The sequence below is a fragment of the Oryzias latipes genome, chromosome 13 (assembly GCF_002234675.1).
Source record: "Oryzias latipes chromosome 13, ASM223467v1".
Lineage (NCBI taxonomy): Eukaryota > Metazoa > Chordata > Actinopteri > Beloniformes > Adrianichthyidae > Oryzias > Oryzias latipes.
The window spans coordinates 11,370,058-11,387,273 of NC_019871.2; the positions used below are offsets into that span (position 1 = coordinate 11,370,058).

At 42.5% G+C, this 17,216-nt stretch overlaps 1 protein-coding gene across 2 annotated transcripts in view; it reads left to right on the plus strand.

Moving 5' to 3' along the window:
• Positions 1–10,582, plus strand: part of lrfn1 (leucine rich repeat and fibronectin type III domain containing 1) — a 162,256-nt gene extending 151,674 nt beyond the window's left edge. For both annotated transcript variants that reach the window (XM_011482421.3, XM_004075586.4), the window contains 2 exons: positions 4,374–5,769; positions 8,676–10,582. In XM_011482421.3, the coding sequence (XP_011480723.1) occupies positions 4,394–5,769; positions 8,676–9,564 (2,265 nt within the window). In that variant the 5' untranslated portion in view covers positions 4,374–4,393 and the 3' untranslated portion in view covers positions 9,565–10,582. The remainder of the gene's footprint in view (positions 1–4,373; positions 5,770–8,675) is intronic.
• Positions 10,583–17,216: the final 6,634 nt, after the last annotated feature.

Below are 17,216 nucleotides of genomic sequence, written 5' to 3' on the forward strand. Positions count from 1 at the left end.
TTGTCATTTCTAAACAAGTCCGAGGTAAATGCTGTCTTTCAAAATACTCTTGAAACACTTTAGTTTCTTAAGTTGACATTTCCACGGATTCTATATGCATAATTCCTGCTTATAATAGCTAGTTCAGTGTGCTCAAAAGGGGAAAATTTTAAAAAGAGCATCTATATTGCACTTTGCAGTTTTATACAGCAAACTGGAGTCTTCAGAGACAAAGTTTTGCAATAACCACAAATAAACAGTTTTTAACCCCTTGTCACCTACTGATGCAAATATGCATCAGACAACGTTTGCTCTAAAATTACCTCAATTTACTATCAACTTTAAAGCCAAAACATAAGTGATTATTTTTTTCATAGCTCAAAATAAATCAAGGGTTAACTGTGTAAGGGTTTTGATTTTTTAACTTCCTAAGTTTTAGTTAAAGAGGTGAGATTCATAAAACACTGCATTTAGATCCTTTTATAGTCTGGCAAGTAGAACAAACGCATATTATCTTCTGCTGTACAGCCACATATTAGGGCAGGTTCTGTTTTCATGAGCTGTTAGAAAACAATCACTCTTTATTTTAATTGGTCAATGTGAAAAGTTGCACAGCTGCAGGATTTGCCACAAAAAGCAAATTAAACTCCAATTCACTCAGAACTCTTCTATTTGCTACATATTGATTCAGTGGCCAGTGCTAATATTGAGCTATAAAGCAGATGTGAGATGGAAGCGGCCTTTTTGGCTTTCATTTATCTGGTCATTCATGTATCTATTCATGTCACCTCCCACGCTCTTCTGCTCCCATTAAGGTTGAAGGCTCGCTTTTCATGCAGCTCAACTTCATCTTAATGCAATTCAAAGACCTACATTCTACATCAGAGTTGCCGTGGCAACAAAGTTTTCCTCCTCCCTGAGATGCTAAAAGATCAATAGAGTATCCTCAACGGTGTGGCAGGAAATGCTCTGGCACAGATGGCCCTCTGAGAGATTTTGAGCTTTGTGTCCTAGTTAGCATCAGAATATTAACACAATAAAGCAAGGTCGCCTTTGTATTGAAGTCTAACAAGCACCCACTGTTATCTGGTTTGGTGATGACATTTCAAATTAAAAAAAAAAAAAAAAGTTAATTTTAAAGAAAATTAGTGAGATAAAACTCTTAAAAATCAAAGCACTAATGGGCAGTCTGTCAGTAAATTATCTCATAGTATGCCACCCACTCTGTGTCTCTGCAGGGAAGTGCTTCCACCTTAAAATGTTTGTTGTTAAATTTGTGGTCATTTTACATTCCTGTGTCTCGGTCTTAGAAGAAAAAGTGCCCTATCAGAGACCGAACACGGAGGAGAAAGTGGAAATTCAAGCTATACCCACATTCAGTCTTTCTCTTAAACACAGTCTGATAGTCAAAGGAGAATTGGCAACACGGGAGCAGCTCTGTTGGTGCTGAGTAAATTTGATGTGTTGTCTTTGGTAAGCCCACACCTCTGTTTGATCTTACGCCTCAAGCTGCTCTCCTGCACTCAGATAATGACATCATACGAGGCTGGATTTTAATGAGAGCCCTGATTGGACAGCACCGCTTCATAGCTAACAAGATGCCTTGACGCATGTCAGGCAGTAGCCATCGAGACAAACCGAGTGTGTGTGTGTGTGTGTGTGTGGGTGCACGAAGAGGAGAAACAACTGAGAATTTACAGAGAAGACTGGCAAATGCACACTTGGTCAGTGTAAATCAATAGTAATGCAACTCACAGAGCTTGTTTTCCAGTTTTCTGAACATTACTAACATTTGCAGTGTTGTCAGTTCAAGTTTGTAACCCCGATACTAACAGCAGTTTATGAAAACCATTCAAATGAGTAAATAAAAACTTTTAAACATTGAACCCTACAGCAGATATTTTACAGTACACTGAAATTCAAGCTGTTGGCATTGTGAGAATAAGACTGTTTTGCTTAGGGCACAGGAGACAGCACAATCAGCGGCTTAGGGACGTCAGCAGCACCTCAGCATGCCAGATAAAGGCTCTCTAAAATTAGCTGTGAAAAATTGAATGAAGCATTACAAACTGCAGGAAAACACATTATTTGTATGCAAAATCCACACGCAGCTTTACTTGAGGATGTTAGAATAATAATAAAAAAAGAGATACTGATGACTGGCACTCTGAAAAACAGAGCTCTTGAGGGATGTGATGGGCAGCAACAACCTTTGTGAGGTATCTTTAAAGACCCGTTCCAATGAAAGTCAAGTTTTTGGCGTTTTTAACATGTTTTTAAGGTGTTTTTGTTGCATTTTTCTCATGAATAAAGACAATTAAGGTTCAAATTGTGTTTTGTGAATCAGGAGCAGACAGAAAATGCAGTTAGAAAACATTTGTGATGAAGGTGCTACAGTCGGCAGGCTCTGGCTCATTCCGATGAATCCATTTGTAGATGACTGGATGGATAGATAAATAATACTTTATTCATCCTCCTCAGGGGAAATTCCGTTGTACCGTACTCATCACACACAAGACAATTAGATTAGAAGTAAAACATAACAAATACTTAAATACCTTCCTAAAAGATAAAATCTAATGAAATCCATTATAAAATCCCCAAAACAATGTGGTCCCTGCAGTCAGTGACTGCTGCGGGCCATAATTACTTAATATAAATCCTCCTATTTTCTGGTATAAATGATCTGCGGAACCTCTCGGTTCTACAGTACACTGACATAAACCTGTCACTACAGAGAAGTCAAAGTCCTGTGAACTGTTGAGGATAACCTGCATCCTGCTCATTCTGTCCTCCACCAGACCCCTCAGAGTGAACCCCCTCGCCCAGCACCGACAAACACTTCCTGATCAACTTGTCCAGCCGATTACTGTCCCTTACTGTGACGCCGTTTCCCCAACAAACCACACCATAGAAAACAGCACTGGTCACAACCAACTAATAAAAAATCTGCATGCAGATCTCAATTTTACTTGTCTAGGCTGGCATCTAGATAGATCCAATAGTGATTCAATGAAGTTCATTGTGTCTATAAGTTCTATTAAGCACTTAAATGATTTTTTATCAGACACTGGGTTTGTTTTGTGTAAAACCTACCGACATGTTTCGGCGGAATGCCTTCCGCCTTCGTCAGGGTCGTCATCAGATCAACAAAATCATCAGATCAAACATGTCGGTAGGTTTTACACAAAACAAACCCAGTGTCTGATAAAAAATAATTTAAGTGCTTAATAGATCCAATAGTGCTTGGTGTTTTTGTTGCACTGCTAATGTTATGTTGGGGTTGTAAAGAACTGCAAGCTACCAGGAGAGCGTGTAAAGAGATGGATGATGGGAAATAGAGGCAGGCTTACTCTGCGACAACAGTTCCACCCACAACTCAGAAAGAATTTCTAATGAACTCCTGCCGCTCTGCAGAAACTATAAACTAGAAAATGTCACAGTTTTTTGTTTGTTATTTTTGGCTAAAAACGCCCGTAATTACAATTAAAAGACCAATGGAAACACTTCAAAATGGATCAAAAGATGATTGGAATGGGACTTTAAGCCAATAAACAGGGTGTGTAAAGTGGTATCTTCTGAGAGTGATGACAGTGAGGCGCAAACAGCTGGCAATATGGCATCAGCACATTGCTGTTTATGCTCCACCTGGGTCTTTTATGGTTATTACAGTCAAGGATCACTTTTTACCCCTGCCACCACGCGCGTTCCTTTTCAGAGGCTTTAATCAATACCACTAAATGGGAATCAGAGAAACAGAACGTCTTCAAAACCCGAGGATCTCCAAAAAAAAAGTCTCCACGGGAGGGACTGGAAACAAGCTTAAATCGTGCATTTTCACCTTCACTTTCTGTTGCCGTCATTTAAATGACATGTTTCTATCTAATTTTGCAGGTTATCACACGAGCACAGGCAGAGCATGAAAAGGTTATAAAAATCCTCAAGCTCTTTTTGACAAGTGCCCTTTTCTGGGTTTAATTTTCCACTCTGATGGAAAATTCAGAGGAAGAAAAACACACAAGCTTTGTTACATGATGGGAATGTGCATGGAGTGATTACCTAATGCACAAGTACTGCTCTGTGATCACTCAAGCTATTATATGATCCAGTAGTGATGCAGCCTGATAGCACAAAAAACATTCTGTTATTTCCATTAAAATGCTGCGGAGACATGGGCCTCTTACAGAGCTGGTGCAGCCTTTCATCATCCCAGGTGCCATTATTTCTGCAAAGATCCATTTCATTTTATGATTGATGCCTTGCTGGCAGTCTCAGCAATCTCAGTCAGACTCTAGATGTTTGCAGCAGGCTCTCATAAACAATATGATTCTGTTTATTCATTCAAAGATCTATTTTTTGCTCACTACATCTCTTTTATTTTGTCTTTGACACAGAAACTGAAAACTAATCAGCAATGGACCGGTTGGTGCTGTGCATGCTGCTGTGCGCAGTCCTGGTGAAGGGATACAACTGCCCCGGCCGCTGCATCTGCCAACATCTCTCCCCGACTCTGACTCTGCTCTGTGCCAAGACGGGCCTGCTGTTTGTGCCGCCCACGATTGACCGCAAGACCGTCGAGCTGCGCCTGACTGACAACTTCATCACCATTATCCGCAAGAAAGACTTTGTCAACATGACGAGTTTGGTTCACCTCACGCTGTCCCGCAACACCATCAGCCAGATCGTCCCTCATGCCTTTGTGGGGCTGCGCTCGCTGCGGGCGCTCCACATGGACGGGAATCGCCTCAACATCATCAAAAGTGACCACTTCAAAGGGCTCATTAACCTACGGCATCTCATTCTGGGAAACAACCAGATCCACGAGGTGGCCTCCACCTCCTTTGATGAGTTTGTTTCCACGATCGAAGACCTGGATCTTTCCAATAACAACCTGCGCGGCCTGCCCTGGGAAGCTATAGCCAGAATGAGTAACATTAACACGCTCACCCTTGACCACAACCTGATCGACCACATTGAGGCGGGAACCTTTACGCTGCTCACTAAGCTGGTTCGCCTGGACATGACCTCTAACAGGCTGCAAAAGCTGCCTCCCGACAGCTTGTTCCAGCACGCGCAGGTCTTGTCTGAAGTCAAGGGCTCCAGCTCATCCACTCTAGCAGTCAGCTTTGGAGGAAATCCTCTTCACTGCAACTGTGAGCTGCTGTGGCTGCGCAGGCTGACCAGAGAGGATGATCTGGAGACTTGTGCTTCACCAGAGCACCTCATGGATAAATACTTTTGGTCCATTCAAGAGGAGGAGTTTATCTGTGAGCCTCCACTGATCACCAAACACGTGGCCTCCAAGTCCTATGTGATGGAAGGACAAGGCGTGACTCTTAAATGCAAAGCTGTAGGTGATCCAGACCCTTTTATTCACTGGCAGTCTCCAGATGGCAAGCTGGTGCATAACAACTCCCGCACCATCTTGTACGATAATGGTACCCTTGATATTCTCATCAGCACGCTGAAGGACAACGGGGCGTATAACTGCGTGGCGTCCAATGCCGCAGGCATCGCCACAGCTGCCGTGGAGATCACCATGATCCCATTACCCTTGTTCGTTAACAACACAGGCCACATGCGAGAGGACCCCGGCCTCTCTGACATCACCACCTCCTCCAAATCCGGCAATGACACTAAAGGCTACGACAAGCAGAACAGAAGGGTGGTGGTCACCGAGCTGACTTCATCCTCTGCTGTGATCCGCTGGCCGTCTGAGCGTCACATTCCCGGAATCCGAATGTACCAGATTCAGTACAACAGCACAGCAGACGATACTTTAGTCTACAGGTGAGTGGGGATGAAAGCGGAGGAAGCGTGTGGGGGAGGGAGGGGGTAAAAACAAAAGATGGTACAGCAGAGACTGAAGGAAAGGTGAGACATCTGGAGTTACCATCTGCTGATTGATGCAATGATCCATGGCTGCAGATTAGCAGATCCCAAAGATGCTAAACGATTCAAAAAGCAAAGGATAAGCAGAACTCCAGTGGTGCAAGATGGGTAAAAAAAAAAAAAAAAAAAGAAAAACTTAGGTGCCATCAAAATGTATAGTAGTACTTAGAAAGTAATTTTTACACACACTATAAACAGTACTCGGAAATAGCATTAATAATAGAAAAAATGTATTTATAGCCACTGACTAACTGGATTATTCCAAGAAGTTGAACTGACTGGGCCGAAAACCCTAAAGGACTAAATGGTCTTGTCAGCATCATTAGAATATAATGTGACAACAACAATAACACAAGGTCCAACTATTTCACAGCATGTAGCTGTTTGTATCATTAGCAAGTGCTGGCATTAATTGGTTGCTTTAATTAGGAAGTATCTAATTAGAGGCTTTGCTGTTTGTAGTGGTAGGAAAATATTAAGATCACGTGTTTATTGGGAGACACAAAAGGATGGCATATTATAAAAACACACATGTACATTCAGAAGTTCAACATTTATTGGACCTTGAGGAGTTTAATGAGGTTTTACTGAATGGATTAAAAAAACTTTTTTTTTGTTGCCTGCTTCATCTGTCATGATCGTTTTTTCTTTTTAGATTAACAGTGCAGTAATTCTTTCGATTTTAAAAAGATAAAAAGCTGAATCTGCACTAGTCCCCCTGACATTGATTATACCAGTGTAGCATCCAAGAGGATCTTTTACTTTACCATTTGCCACGATTTAAGTATTTACAAACGCAGTGTTCATTTTGCAAAAAGGGCCCTTAAAAAAACATTCAGTACTATATCAGGTCGTGATTCGGAACATGAAAGAGATGCAAATACATTGTGAGCTTTGAAGCAATAGTCCATGTCCAAAACGAATATTGATTTGCTCACTCCACATAAAATAAAGTGTATTTCTCTGCTCTCAGCATCACTGCTGTATGCATCCTTGGAAGAGTGCTGAACACAGAGATGAAGGAAATTGTGTGAGCAAAGTTTGCTAACTAAAAAGGAGAATGTTGACAGGAAAAGCTGGGACACACCAGCCAGATTTATGCAACTACTGGTTTATTTTTGCTCAATCTGTTGAATGAGTTTAGATTCCAGTGATACTACAATCCCAACCACTTTTTGAGATTAGCTGCCGTTGCCAGATTTTTGGAAAAATTGTTGGCGTGGTAATGGCGGTCAGGTGGGGATGACGTCATTACGAAAACGGGTGGTGGCAGCCGGATCGCTGGCCGGCAGCAGCTTTATTTGGATGATGTACAATTATCTCCGGATGGGGGCCCTCCATACCAAGTGCCCCCAGCCGCCCAGTATATAACCCCTGGGGGTATATAAACTGTCTATATGTTGTCCAAGCAACATTCTGCGCTGCAACAACAGGCTCAAAAAATAACTTCTTCTTCTTCGCTCTGCTTGTGCTGCTGATTTTGCTGAAAAACTTGCATTAAGGTCTCAGCATATTGGTATTGTGGGATATGTGACCGTTTTCTGAGTGATGCCTGGCATGTCTTAGCCTGTTCAGTAGTAATGAAAAACCACTGGTTTGCCCAAAGATGTGTTGCAAAGTTCCCACTTTGTATTTTATCTTAAACAAAGAGTAGATACATTCTATTTGAATAATTTCTCTTTTTAATCACATTTATGCAAAATGGTGGAAATGAGCTGCAGAAGCACAGCAATATAGTTTTAGTTCGTGAATTAAATCCCATCCAGGAAAGACTGTTTTGCTATCAGCCTCAGCAGCTGCACAATTAACACCTATTTTAAAAAAAGTTTCAAATTAATCAGACTATTGCCTCTTTAGGTTCCAAAGTCTGAAGGCATTTTGGTTTTGCAACCTTCATGTTTAACCAAAACTGTTTACTGAAACCTGCAGGATTTTTCAGGAATTGCCACTGCTGCACTGTGGCAAATCATAACCTGTGATTTCTATCATTCTCCTGCCTAAAGAAACGTATCTATTAGTACATTTTAATTTGTATTTTGAAATAGAAACCAGTTCCTGAAAAAGTTACTTTCACGCAAAGCAAAGTGAGCCCACAATGCAATATTGATTTAAAAATCCTTGGAAAAGATTTAAATGTTTTTTTTTTATGGGTTCACTTTGAGATATGTTAATGAATCCCATCGCAGATTTTGGTTCCAAATTGATGATTTTTGCAGCTTCTATCAGATATAATGAGTAGCCCTCCTGTATAATTTTCTCATTCTCTTTTGGCGTGGAGACAAGGGTTGTTTTGTCTTTAGGTTGTACATTATCACCTTCAAATAATAACCATCAAAATGTCCCTTTAAGGAAAAGAAACAAGCTTCTAATCATATTATCACTAATGTTGACCTGGAGACAAAGCCTCTCTCCTGTGTATTTAGAGTAATCTCACAGTTGCAGAGGAACCATTGCCTAAGGTAATCACATATAAAAACTGTCCTCCTAACATGCATCACTTGTCCTGCAGCCTGTAGCTATTGTCATATAGCCTGTTCATCAAACATCCTACTGTTTTCATCACCTTGCTTTATGTTTATGCAAAAAGTCAACAAAGAAAATCTCAGTTTTTGCGATTTTATCATTTTCAAATTGAAATATGTGACTAATAATGGCTATAATTTGTGCAAGAACCGTATTTTCTTCATAGACCACGCACCTTCATCTGATTTTAAAAACCCTATGCAAATGTGTGTGGATATTGTGATCCTCATTATTAAAACTCCAGAATATTCACCAGTTTGGTGTTTGTCTTTGCTCTGCAGAATGATCCCATCCACCAGCAAGAGCTTCTTGATCAATGATCTGGCAGCAGGACGAGAGTATGACCTTTGCGTGCTGGCGGTTTATGACGATGGCATCACATCATTAACGGCAACACGTGTAGTTGGCTGCGTGCAGTTCCACACAGCCGGTGAGGTCAGCCAGTGCCGCTTCATGCACAGCCAGTTCCTGGGAGGCACTATGATCATCATTATTGGTGGCATAATTGTTGCTTCAGTCCTGGTGTTCATCATCATCCTCATGATCCGCTACAAGGCCTACGGCAGCCCGGTGGTCAGCAAAACCAAGAACAGCTCCACCGTACACCTGCAGAACAGCAGCAGCCAGCAGCAGCTCCAGCGCTCCACCTCCAAGCAGCCACCTGATGAAGGACTTCGTGAAGCTCAGGCGCCGATAGAGTGCATGGCGCTGGTGGAAGATGCCAAGAAGGAGGGTCCGACTGACATCACTGCCATACTGGAGGTGGAGCTGCCTTCGGGTGTAGACAAGCTAAAGCGAAGGGCCAGCATGGATGCACAGCGCTCTGGCCCGCCATCAGAGGACACACAGACAGACAGTAGCCTGACAGGCTCCACCATGTCACTGTGTCTCATAGGCTCCAATGCTGGCACTAAAGAAGCTCCCAGGCTTAAGGACAAGAAAAACGTCCTGGCCAGCGTGGGGTTGCCTCCCAATGAGCTGGCACGAACTAGGCACAGATTCTCTTTTGACGGTGGAGATTACTCCATATTTCAGAGTCATAGTTACCCACGCAGGGCGAGGACGAGGTGGCACAAGTCCACCAACCAGCTCAACTTGGAGTCATCGCCACTTGCCAACAGGAGAGTTACATTCAGCAGCACCGAGTGGATGCTTGAGAGCACAGTCTGAGGAAAGCAAGGTCGCCAAAAATAAAAACAAAACAAAAAAGGCTCAGCTTCTCAGAGACATACATATGTAAAAACACAAGTGTCTCCATGCCATAAAACCCAATGTCCCTGCGTTCAGCAGGTGATTACAACAAGCACATCTACATGCTATATTTCTGTGAGTTGCTGGAAAGGAACACTGTCTCCCTTCATCGCGCCTCCCCCATCATACTCCCAGAGAGATTTGTTGTCCTTTCTTTACGCAGCAGTGCCTTATTCTTCTTAAAGTGTACGAATGGAGGATGCTGCTCATTGTTGTCATAAACCTTTCCTGTCTGTCATTGCCTCCCACTCTGACTGTGGGAATTTGGATTTTTAATTGCTATTCATTTTTTGTGATGCGCTGAAGGGAGGTTTAGTGTTTGGATGTGACTGTTTAACTGTAAAAAAAAAAAAGAGAGAGAGAGAAACAACAACAACAGAAAAACAACAACCCTCCATCAAGCAGTAACTGTAAAGTGAACAGCCAGGTATCCTGTTATGTCAATCATCTTCTGGGATGTTTCAGAAAAAAAAAGAAAAAAAAACTTGCACAGAAGACACGAGATACTAGGACAAGTATCACCACCAATCTATACAAAAAAAAGGAAAATTATGAAATAGAAATTTCTAATGTTGGCACAAAGAGGATGGATGTGGAAATCTGCTTCTGTGGATTCCTCTTTCACAGCCGGACTATGACGTTAAATGACTATTGTTCCAGATGTGACTGTATATTGATCGGTACTGTATCTGGCTGGTCTAGATAAAAGACAACAAACGAAAAAGACATATATAAATATATTAAAACATTGGTGTATGTGTACTAACTATGTAAGTAAGTAAGTCATTTGTCACATGACTTTTTACAAAGCATTTGGGTGTTGGCTGCAAGTTTTTACATTAAAAACCTGTGTCATCACACCACTTCCTATTTAGTATGTCGACATTTGGATCATTTATCCCTTTCGCGGAGGGTATTAAATTCTTTTGTGTGGGTTGACCGTTTCAGTGGTTTTTTTCTTCTTGTGAGTGTCCGTCGCAGAGAGAGGGGGCATGAAAGGGGGATGATGAATATTTGATTTCTCTGCACTATTTATAAAGTTTCTGTGGGAACATCACAGCAGCGAATGGCATGTGTGACGACGAGGGACGCGCCAGCTGGGGATGGACCTGAGTCCCCCCCCACAAAAAAATGTGTAAGCAACCGTCGTAATGCAAGGGTGTGAGGCAGGATGCACCACAAGGGGGAGACACAACTTTGCAAGGTTGCTAATTAGTTGCAGACAGACTACTGTGAAGGATGCATTAGGAGCCATCATTAGCAGAAGCCATGACCAGCATCCTGCACTTAAGGCCAGTTGTTTGAAGCTCTAAATTTAGTCCAGATTTACCTCATTTACTACAGTTAATCATTTCAAAAACAACTCTCCACAAATGATGGTAATTTAGTTGTGAGCAGAAACCCTTTTTTAATTGTTTATTTAAAAATATTTCGTTGATGTTTCGATGTTCTTTGACATGATATTTTGCTAGAATTAATTACAAAGGTTGAAATTGCACCAGACTTATGAAACATTTATTGTTCTGTTGTTTTTTTTTGTACACACAAAAACACACCTTTTATGGAGGGTAATCATTTTTACTGCATTTTATGGCCTTTAGCAAAATATCTTTTAACGTCCTTGTCATAAAGATTGGTGCTGCGCTAAAAAACTGCAACAGTGTAATCAGTAAACAAAAAAATAATGCAAGGTAGTGGTGAGAAATAATTGCATGTTGAACTACAAAAGATTGTTTGATTATAGATAAATTATGGACTGTTTTTGGGTTGAATTTGATGCTGCATGGCTTGAAAACGAGATGACACCAAGCATGGCAAAACGAAAAATAGAAGGAAGATGATGGTTATTTGTTTGCACCCACAGAAACATCACAGATCCCTCTGATTGCAGCTGCTTAGCAGAAACTGAGATAAAAACCAAGCTGCTTGGACAGCAGAGAGATAAGAACATGGCAGAGGGAGAAGAGTCATACGGGAGCTTCTCAATCCTCTCGTGTTTTCTATTTGCATCTGCTGTGACAAAGACCGAGTCTAAGATCGAGGTCATCCCATCATCTTTTCCTCGTGATTTTGGAGCCAGTTCTCATCCAGAGCAGGCACATTTTACACAGCCTCCATGTTCTTTTTCCCATTTACAGGAGGACTACTCTGGAGTGTAAGTGCTCAGCTGTCAGGCTGCCGTGCAGAAACTTTTCAACCCCAGTCCATTCTGCATTAACTACTGACACTTACAGCCTGAAAATGTGCTGCAGCCCATTTCTCCCAGAGGGCCAAGTTTCTGTGTCCGCTCCGATCCGTAACCATTATTCAACAGCAAATCTGCTTAGGCTGAGGGTTCATCCTGTCCTAAAAATTGGCTTGAACAGGCACACTAGCTAAGTATAGACAGACTGAAGTGTTTCATCAGCAGTTTTGCAGGGCTGCAAAGAAGTGGCATCATGATTATGGCAGATTTTCTTTTTTTTTTTTTTAATTACTTCAAATCTCAATGTATCTTTACCTAACCCTTGTGCTATCTTAGATGACCTCGCCCTTTCATTGACGTGTTCTCCCTACCATGACAAAGGTGGATAAAGGTGGAAAGATTTCATGTAATCCATGGACACCAGTGAAGATCACAAATCATTGAAGAAAAAAGGTTCAGCGCACTGTCTAGTGGGTCTAGATGACCCAACTCCCAATGTTAAAGTGCCTAGGATAGCACAAGGGTTAATTCCAAAATGTATTCTGATTCCATTTCCTTGTGCTTTTACATTTTGAAAGTTTTGCCTGTGTTCTCAGTGCCATACCAACCAATTTTAACTGCACCCCCTTAGTACACACATCCTTTACCCCTCAAAATATACACTCCAATACAAACACACATACACACACACACACACCCTCACAAAAACACACATGCATTTCACAAGGAAAGTGGGACCTTGGACCATCTGTCCCCTACCCCATCCCTGGTAGGGGGTACTGGGCCCTTGGCAACAGCCGCCGTGTTCCCTGGTGCTGGTTTCCTGGGCCCGGCAGCCCTCCTTCCACGCAGGGAGAGGGATCCCTGAGCTTTCTGGCAAGACCAAGAGCCGGGGATCACATCCCACCTGAGCTGGGGGGTGTCCGTGTCCCTGTGGTGTGGGTTCTGGTCACCCTCCTCCTGGGCGGTTGTGGCCGGTCCCTGCCTTGCTCTCTCCTGGACCAACTGTGGGCCGGGTGGGTGCCTGGAGAGCAGGTCTCCCTTGGGGGGTCCTGACTCGTACCTGGGGTTGAGTTGGGGGGATGCCCAGAACTCCTGGGTGGTGATGAGGTGTTGTCTGGGGCTGTGGGCACTCTTCTGGGGCGGGGTCCCGCGTTGGGCCCTCCCGGCGTGGCGGGGAAGCTGCTCTCCTGGTTGGGCTGGAGCTTGCACTCTCTGTCCCCCCCATGCCTCCCTGCTGTCTGGCTTTGGGGGCCCCCATGGCGGTGTAGGTACCATTACCGTTGGCCTGGAACTTCCGTTCAGGGTCCTTTCGACTGAAGGTAACGTCACACTATGGTAACCCCACTTGGACAAACTACGTAGCGTCAACATCTGCTCCGGCTCTACAAATTTTCATTTCACGTTCCCTTTTGTAACCTAAAGTTATTTTCCCTCATAAGTTGTGTCTGACAATATTCTTTGTGATTTTTATAAAGACATGTTGCCACAATCCGCTTGTTATTCCAGTTTAAGTTCAGCCGTGGTTGAAAATATTTTTAGTACGGCTAAATGTTGTTCTTCCGTTTTGCCAAAGCAATGCCAAAGTTTTGGTAAAGCACTGGGCACACGAATTAAAAAAACTTTAAGTGAACATGCATTCAACAATAATCATAACAATAATAAAGGTACGTTTAGAAGACAATCTCGCTTTATGTCGGAGCTGTGTTTGTTTACAAAGCGCTTCATAATATTTTCTTCTATGGTAGTATCGTAATTTGTCCAGACCAATCACTATCTGACACGTCATCGGACCAACCTACAGCCAATCACATAATGTGACGTCAGCATTAGTCCCAGGACCCCGAACAGAATTTCCAGGCCGAACGGTTATGGTACCTACAGCGGTCCTGCTGGCCCTGGCCTGGGTGGGGGATGTGATCGGACGGGGGGCGGTTGTTCTCTGTCCACCGCCGTGCGGGTATTGGGGGGTTCTGGCTGCCGCTGCTGCTGCGGTGGGGGTCTTGGTGTGGGGATGACTCTGCACTCTCCCTCCTTCTTTTTACATTCCATCATCCATTTTAGAAGAACATGTCGGTCTGAGCTGACATTTTGACCGTAAGTTGATCTATTTTCAAAGCGTCTTTTGATGATTATTATTATGGCGTTCTTAGGCAGAATCACAATACCAGTGTTGTTTTCTATGAAATAGTTTCATTAGAAATTTGTCTCCAAGTCTTGGGCGGCACTGTTGCCACGAAGTAAGCCCGCCCCGATTTTCAGTCACCCATCTGTTGATGTGGTCTCTCACTAGCTTACAGCCCCTTACAGCCCGATCTAACTTTAGGAGTACAACAAAAATAGCGAGTAATATTGGAGCTATCCAGCTGTCCAGTTTTGAGCCAGTTGCCAGCTCCGACGAGGAAAATGTAGACATACAGTATATCTGTTGTTGGTCCTTAATCACTGCTACAAGCTTTTTCCAGTCATTTTTTTTCTGCTCCCGATTCACATTGATTTGAGGACAGTAACACTCAGAAATGCAATTTTAGTCTTAATTTTCTAAATATATCCATCATGCTACAAGAAAACGTTAAAAACACCAAAACCAGGATTTTCATCACATGAGCACAAATGCAGCTTGAAATTTTTTTAAACCATATTCTTAACTATGACAGTGTAGTAAAAAAAAAAAGTCTCCTCCTATTAACATTGACTGCACAGATTCTTGTTTGCTCCCCTCTGTCTTCAAGATGCCGGCATCTGCGGCCAAGCTCGACTCGGTCCTCTCTCTGCTGCTTAGAGAAAACACTTAGCCTATTGACACAGACTTAGCAAAGTGCTTCAGGCTTTTACACTGCATACAATTTGGAAAGGATTTACCAACATTTCCCTTCAGCGTCGGATTTAAAAACACACACACACACACACAAAATAAAAATAAATGCCCAGGTGGCACAAGCCTACGATTTTCTGCCAGTTTGAACACACAGTGACGATAATATGTTTAGAATGGGGGGCATTAATGAGCATGGTGGGAAAAATGAATGCATTTTCTGCTCTGTGCATGGTCTCCCAGATCATATTTTCAGGCATCACTTAGTAACACCTTACTGGTGACAATGTGCTGCTCATCAGCGCTGAGCTGAGCAGAGCAGAGCCTCCTGACGAGTACAGCAGTGAAAGAGCACACTGACAGGTCGCTAAATGTATTCACTTTGATCAGGAACACCATCTTATTAAGGTCTATCTGATGCATCAGAAAGAAGATTGCGTGTTTGGTCTGAGGCAGGATTGTGTTGACGCATTTGATCCTTGGTGGCTCCGAGAGAGGAAGCTGCTCGGCATTTTTTCCTCTTTGACAAACAACTCAACAAATCAAAAGAATCTCACTGCCTCTTTGGAAAATGCAATTTTCTTTTGCCCGGGGTTATTTGAAAAATATTCGACTACAATATAACTTATTAATGTGATGTCTAGATGTACACTTGCATTAAATCACTTCTCTGTTCCTTGTCAGCAAATGTGTGATTGTAATCTAAATAGATTAGCAGGGACTATGGTTGTAATAAATTACATTATTATTTGAGAATCTGATTAGTATATCAAAGCTGAGCTTCAGTTTTCGTTACTTACTTTTTAACAGCCAGAACTTTGTTCTAAAGTTGTTATAGAATTTGTAAATGATTGATCATCAAAATGACCCCAATCAAACATTTTCAAAACATGCTGAGATTCAACATCTCATGTGTGATCTGTGCACACGTCTGCTGGAGCTGGACTCAAGCAGGTACTGTTTGTGGAGAGTAGAATAGATGCTGTAATAGTTAGACGTGCTAAAAAAGCAAGGATTGGCCAAAACAGGGGTCATGTGGCTCATTCACTTCTCCATTGTGGCTCTCTGGCTGGAGGAAATAAAATGATTGTAGAAATTTAGTTTGTTAGATTTATGAGTTTATGGCTAAGATACTTCTGTAACAGTGAGATAAATGTGTAAAGTGTTTTTGTTTTTGATATTACAGTAAAGCAATCGGTCTTTTGTTCTCTCCAGCATGCAAAATTTTCAAAAATTGAGCAGAATATTGGTTAAAAGTTGGCGCAATTCCAACAATGAAGATATGTCTCATCTTTAGGTACGCTGGGATGCTGATTCTTCACGCTCACTTTCCTCTCACTCAAACACAATCAAATTCTTGTCTTTAACCCTTGTGCTATCTTAGATGACCCCACCCTTACATTGACGTGTTCTCCCTACCCTGACAAAGGTGGATGAAGGTGGAAAGATTTCATGTAATCCATGGACACCAGAGAAGATCACAAATCATTGAAGAAAAAAGGTTCAGCGCACTGTGTAGTGGGTCTAGATGACCCAACTCCCAATGTTAAAGTGCCTAGGATAGCACAAGGGTTACATTCATTGAAGTGTGTTTATCTGCATTCCAGACATTCCACATTCTCCTCCTGACTTCGCTTCAGCGCGTCTGGCTTTAACCACCATCAGTGACTAAGCCCCGGGGTCTCTTCACATGGTGACGGTCCGTAGTCATCCCGAGCATGCAAGATGTCTCCTGCTCAGAGCCTAACCGCCAAAGAATACGGACTATTTCATGCACAAATTCCTGTTTCAATATTAAATCTTTCAATCACACTTTGAAGATCTCTCCCTATTGAAATGAGGATTTGTGCAAAACAATGTTTAGTTGATGTCCAGATAACCTATATTCAAGTTAGCATTAGACAGTAGGGAAAAGGAGGATGATGCATTGCTTTATAATTTTAACCCTTGTGCTATCTTAGATGACTCCACCCTTACATTGACGTGTTCTCCCTACCATGACAAAGGTGGATAAAGGTGGAAAGATTTCATGTAATCCATGGACACCAGTGAAGATCACAAATCATTGAAGAAAAAAGGTTCAGCGCACTGTCTAGTAGTGGGTCTAGATCAGTGGTCCCCAACCACCGGGCCGCGGGAAATTTTGGCACCGGGACGAACAGAAAGAAAAAATAATTTCCATTTTATTGTTTTTCTCGAAAAAAACGTTTTATTTTGAAAAGTGACCGGACGTAAGTGACGGATGTAAGTGTTACATCCGTCACACTTAACGCACGTCAAAGTCACGACACACCAAACATCATGTGATACACCCCGCTAAAATTAAACCCAAACAACCAAAATGAGCAAAAAACAAGGGGAAACGGTCCAATGAAGGGACAGAAGAGGAACCTGCACCCTGGAAAATCCGGAAATCTGCCTTTGACAGGCAGCGGTAAACGTGCTTTGCGCTGCACCCACCCCACCGGTCCGCGGTTAACGTGTCTTGCGTTGTACCGGTCCGCGGTGACAAAAAGGTTGGGGACCACTGGTCTAGATGACCAGACTCCCAATGTTAAAGTGCCCAGGATA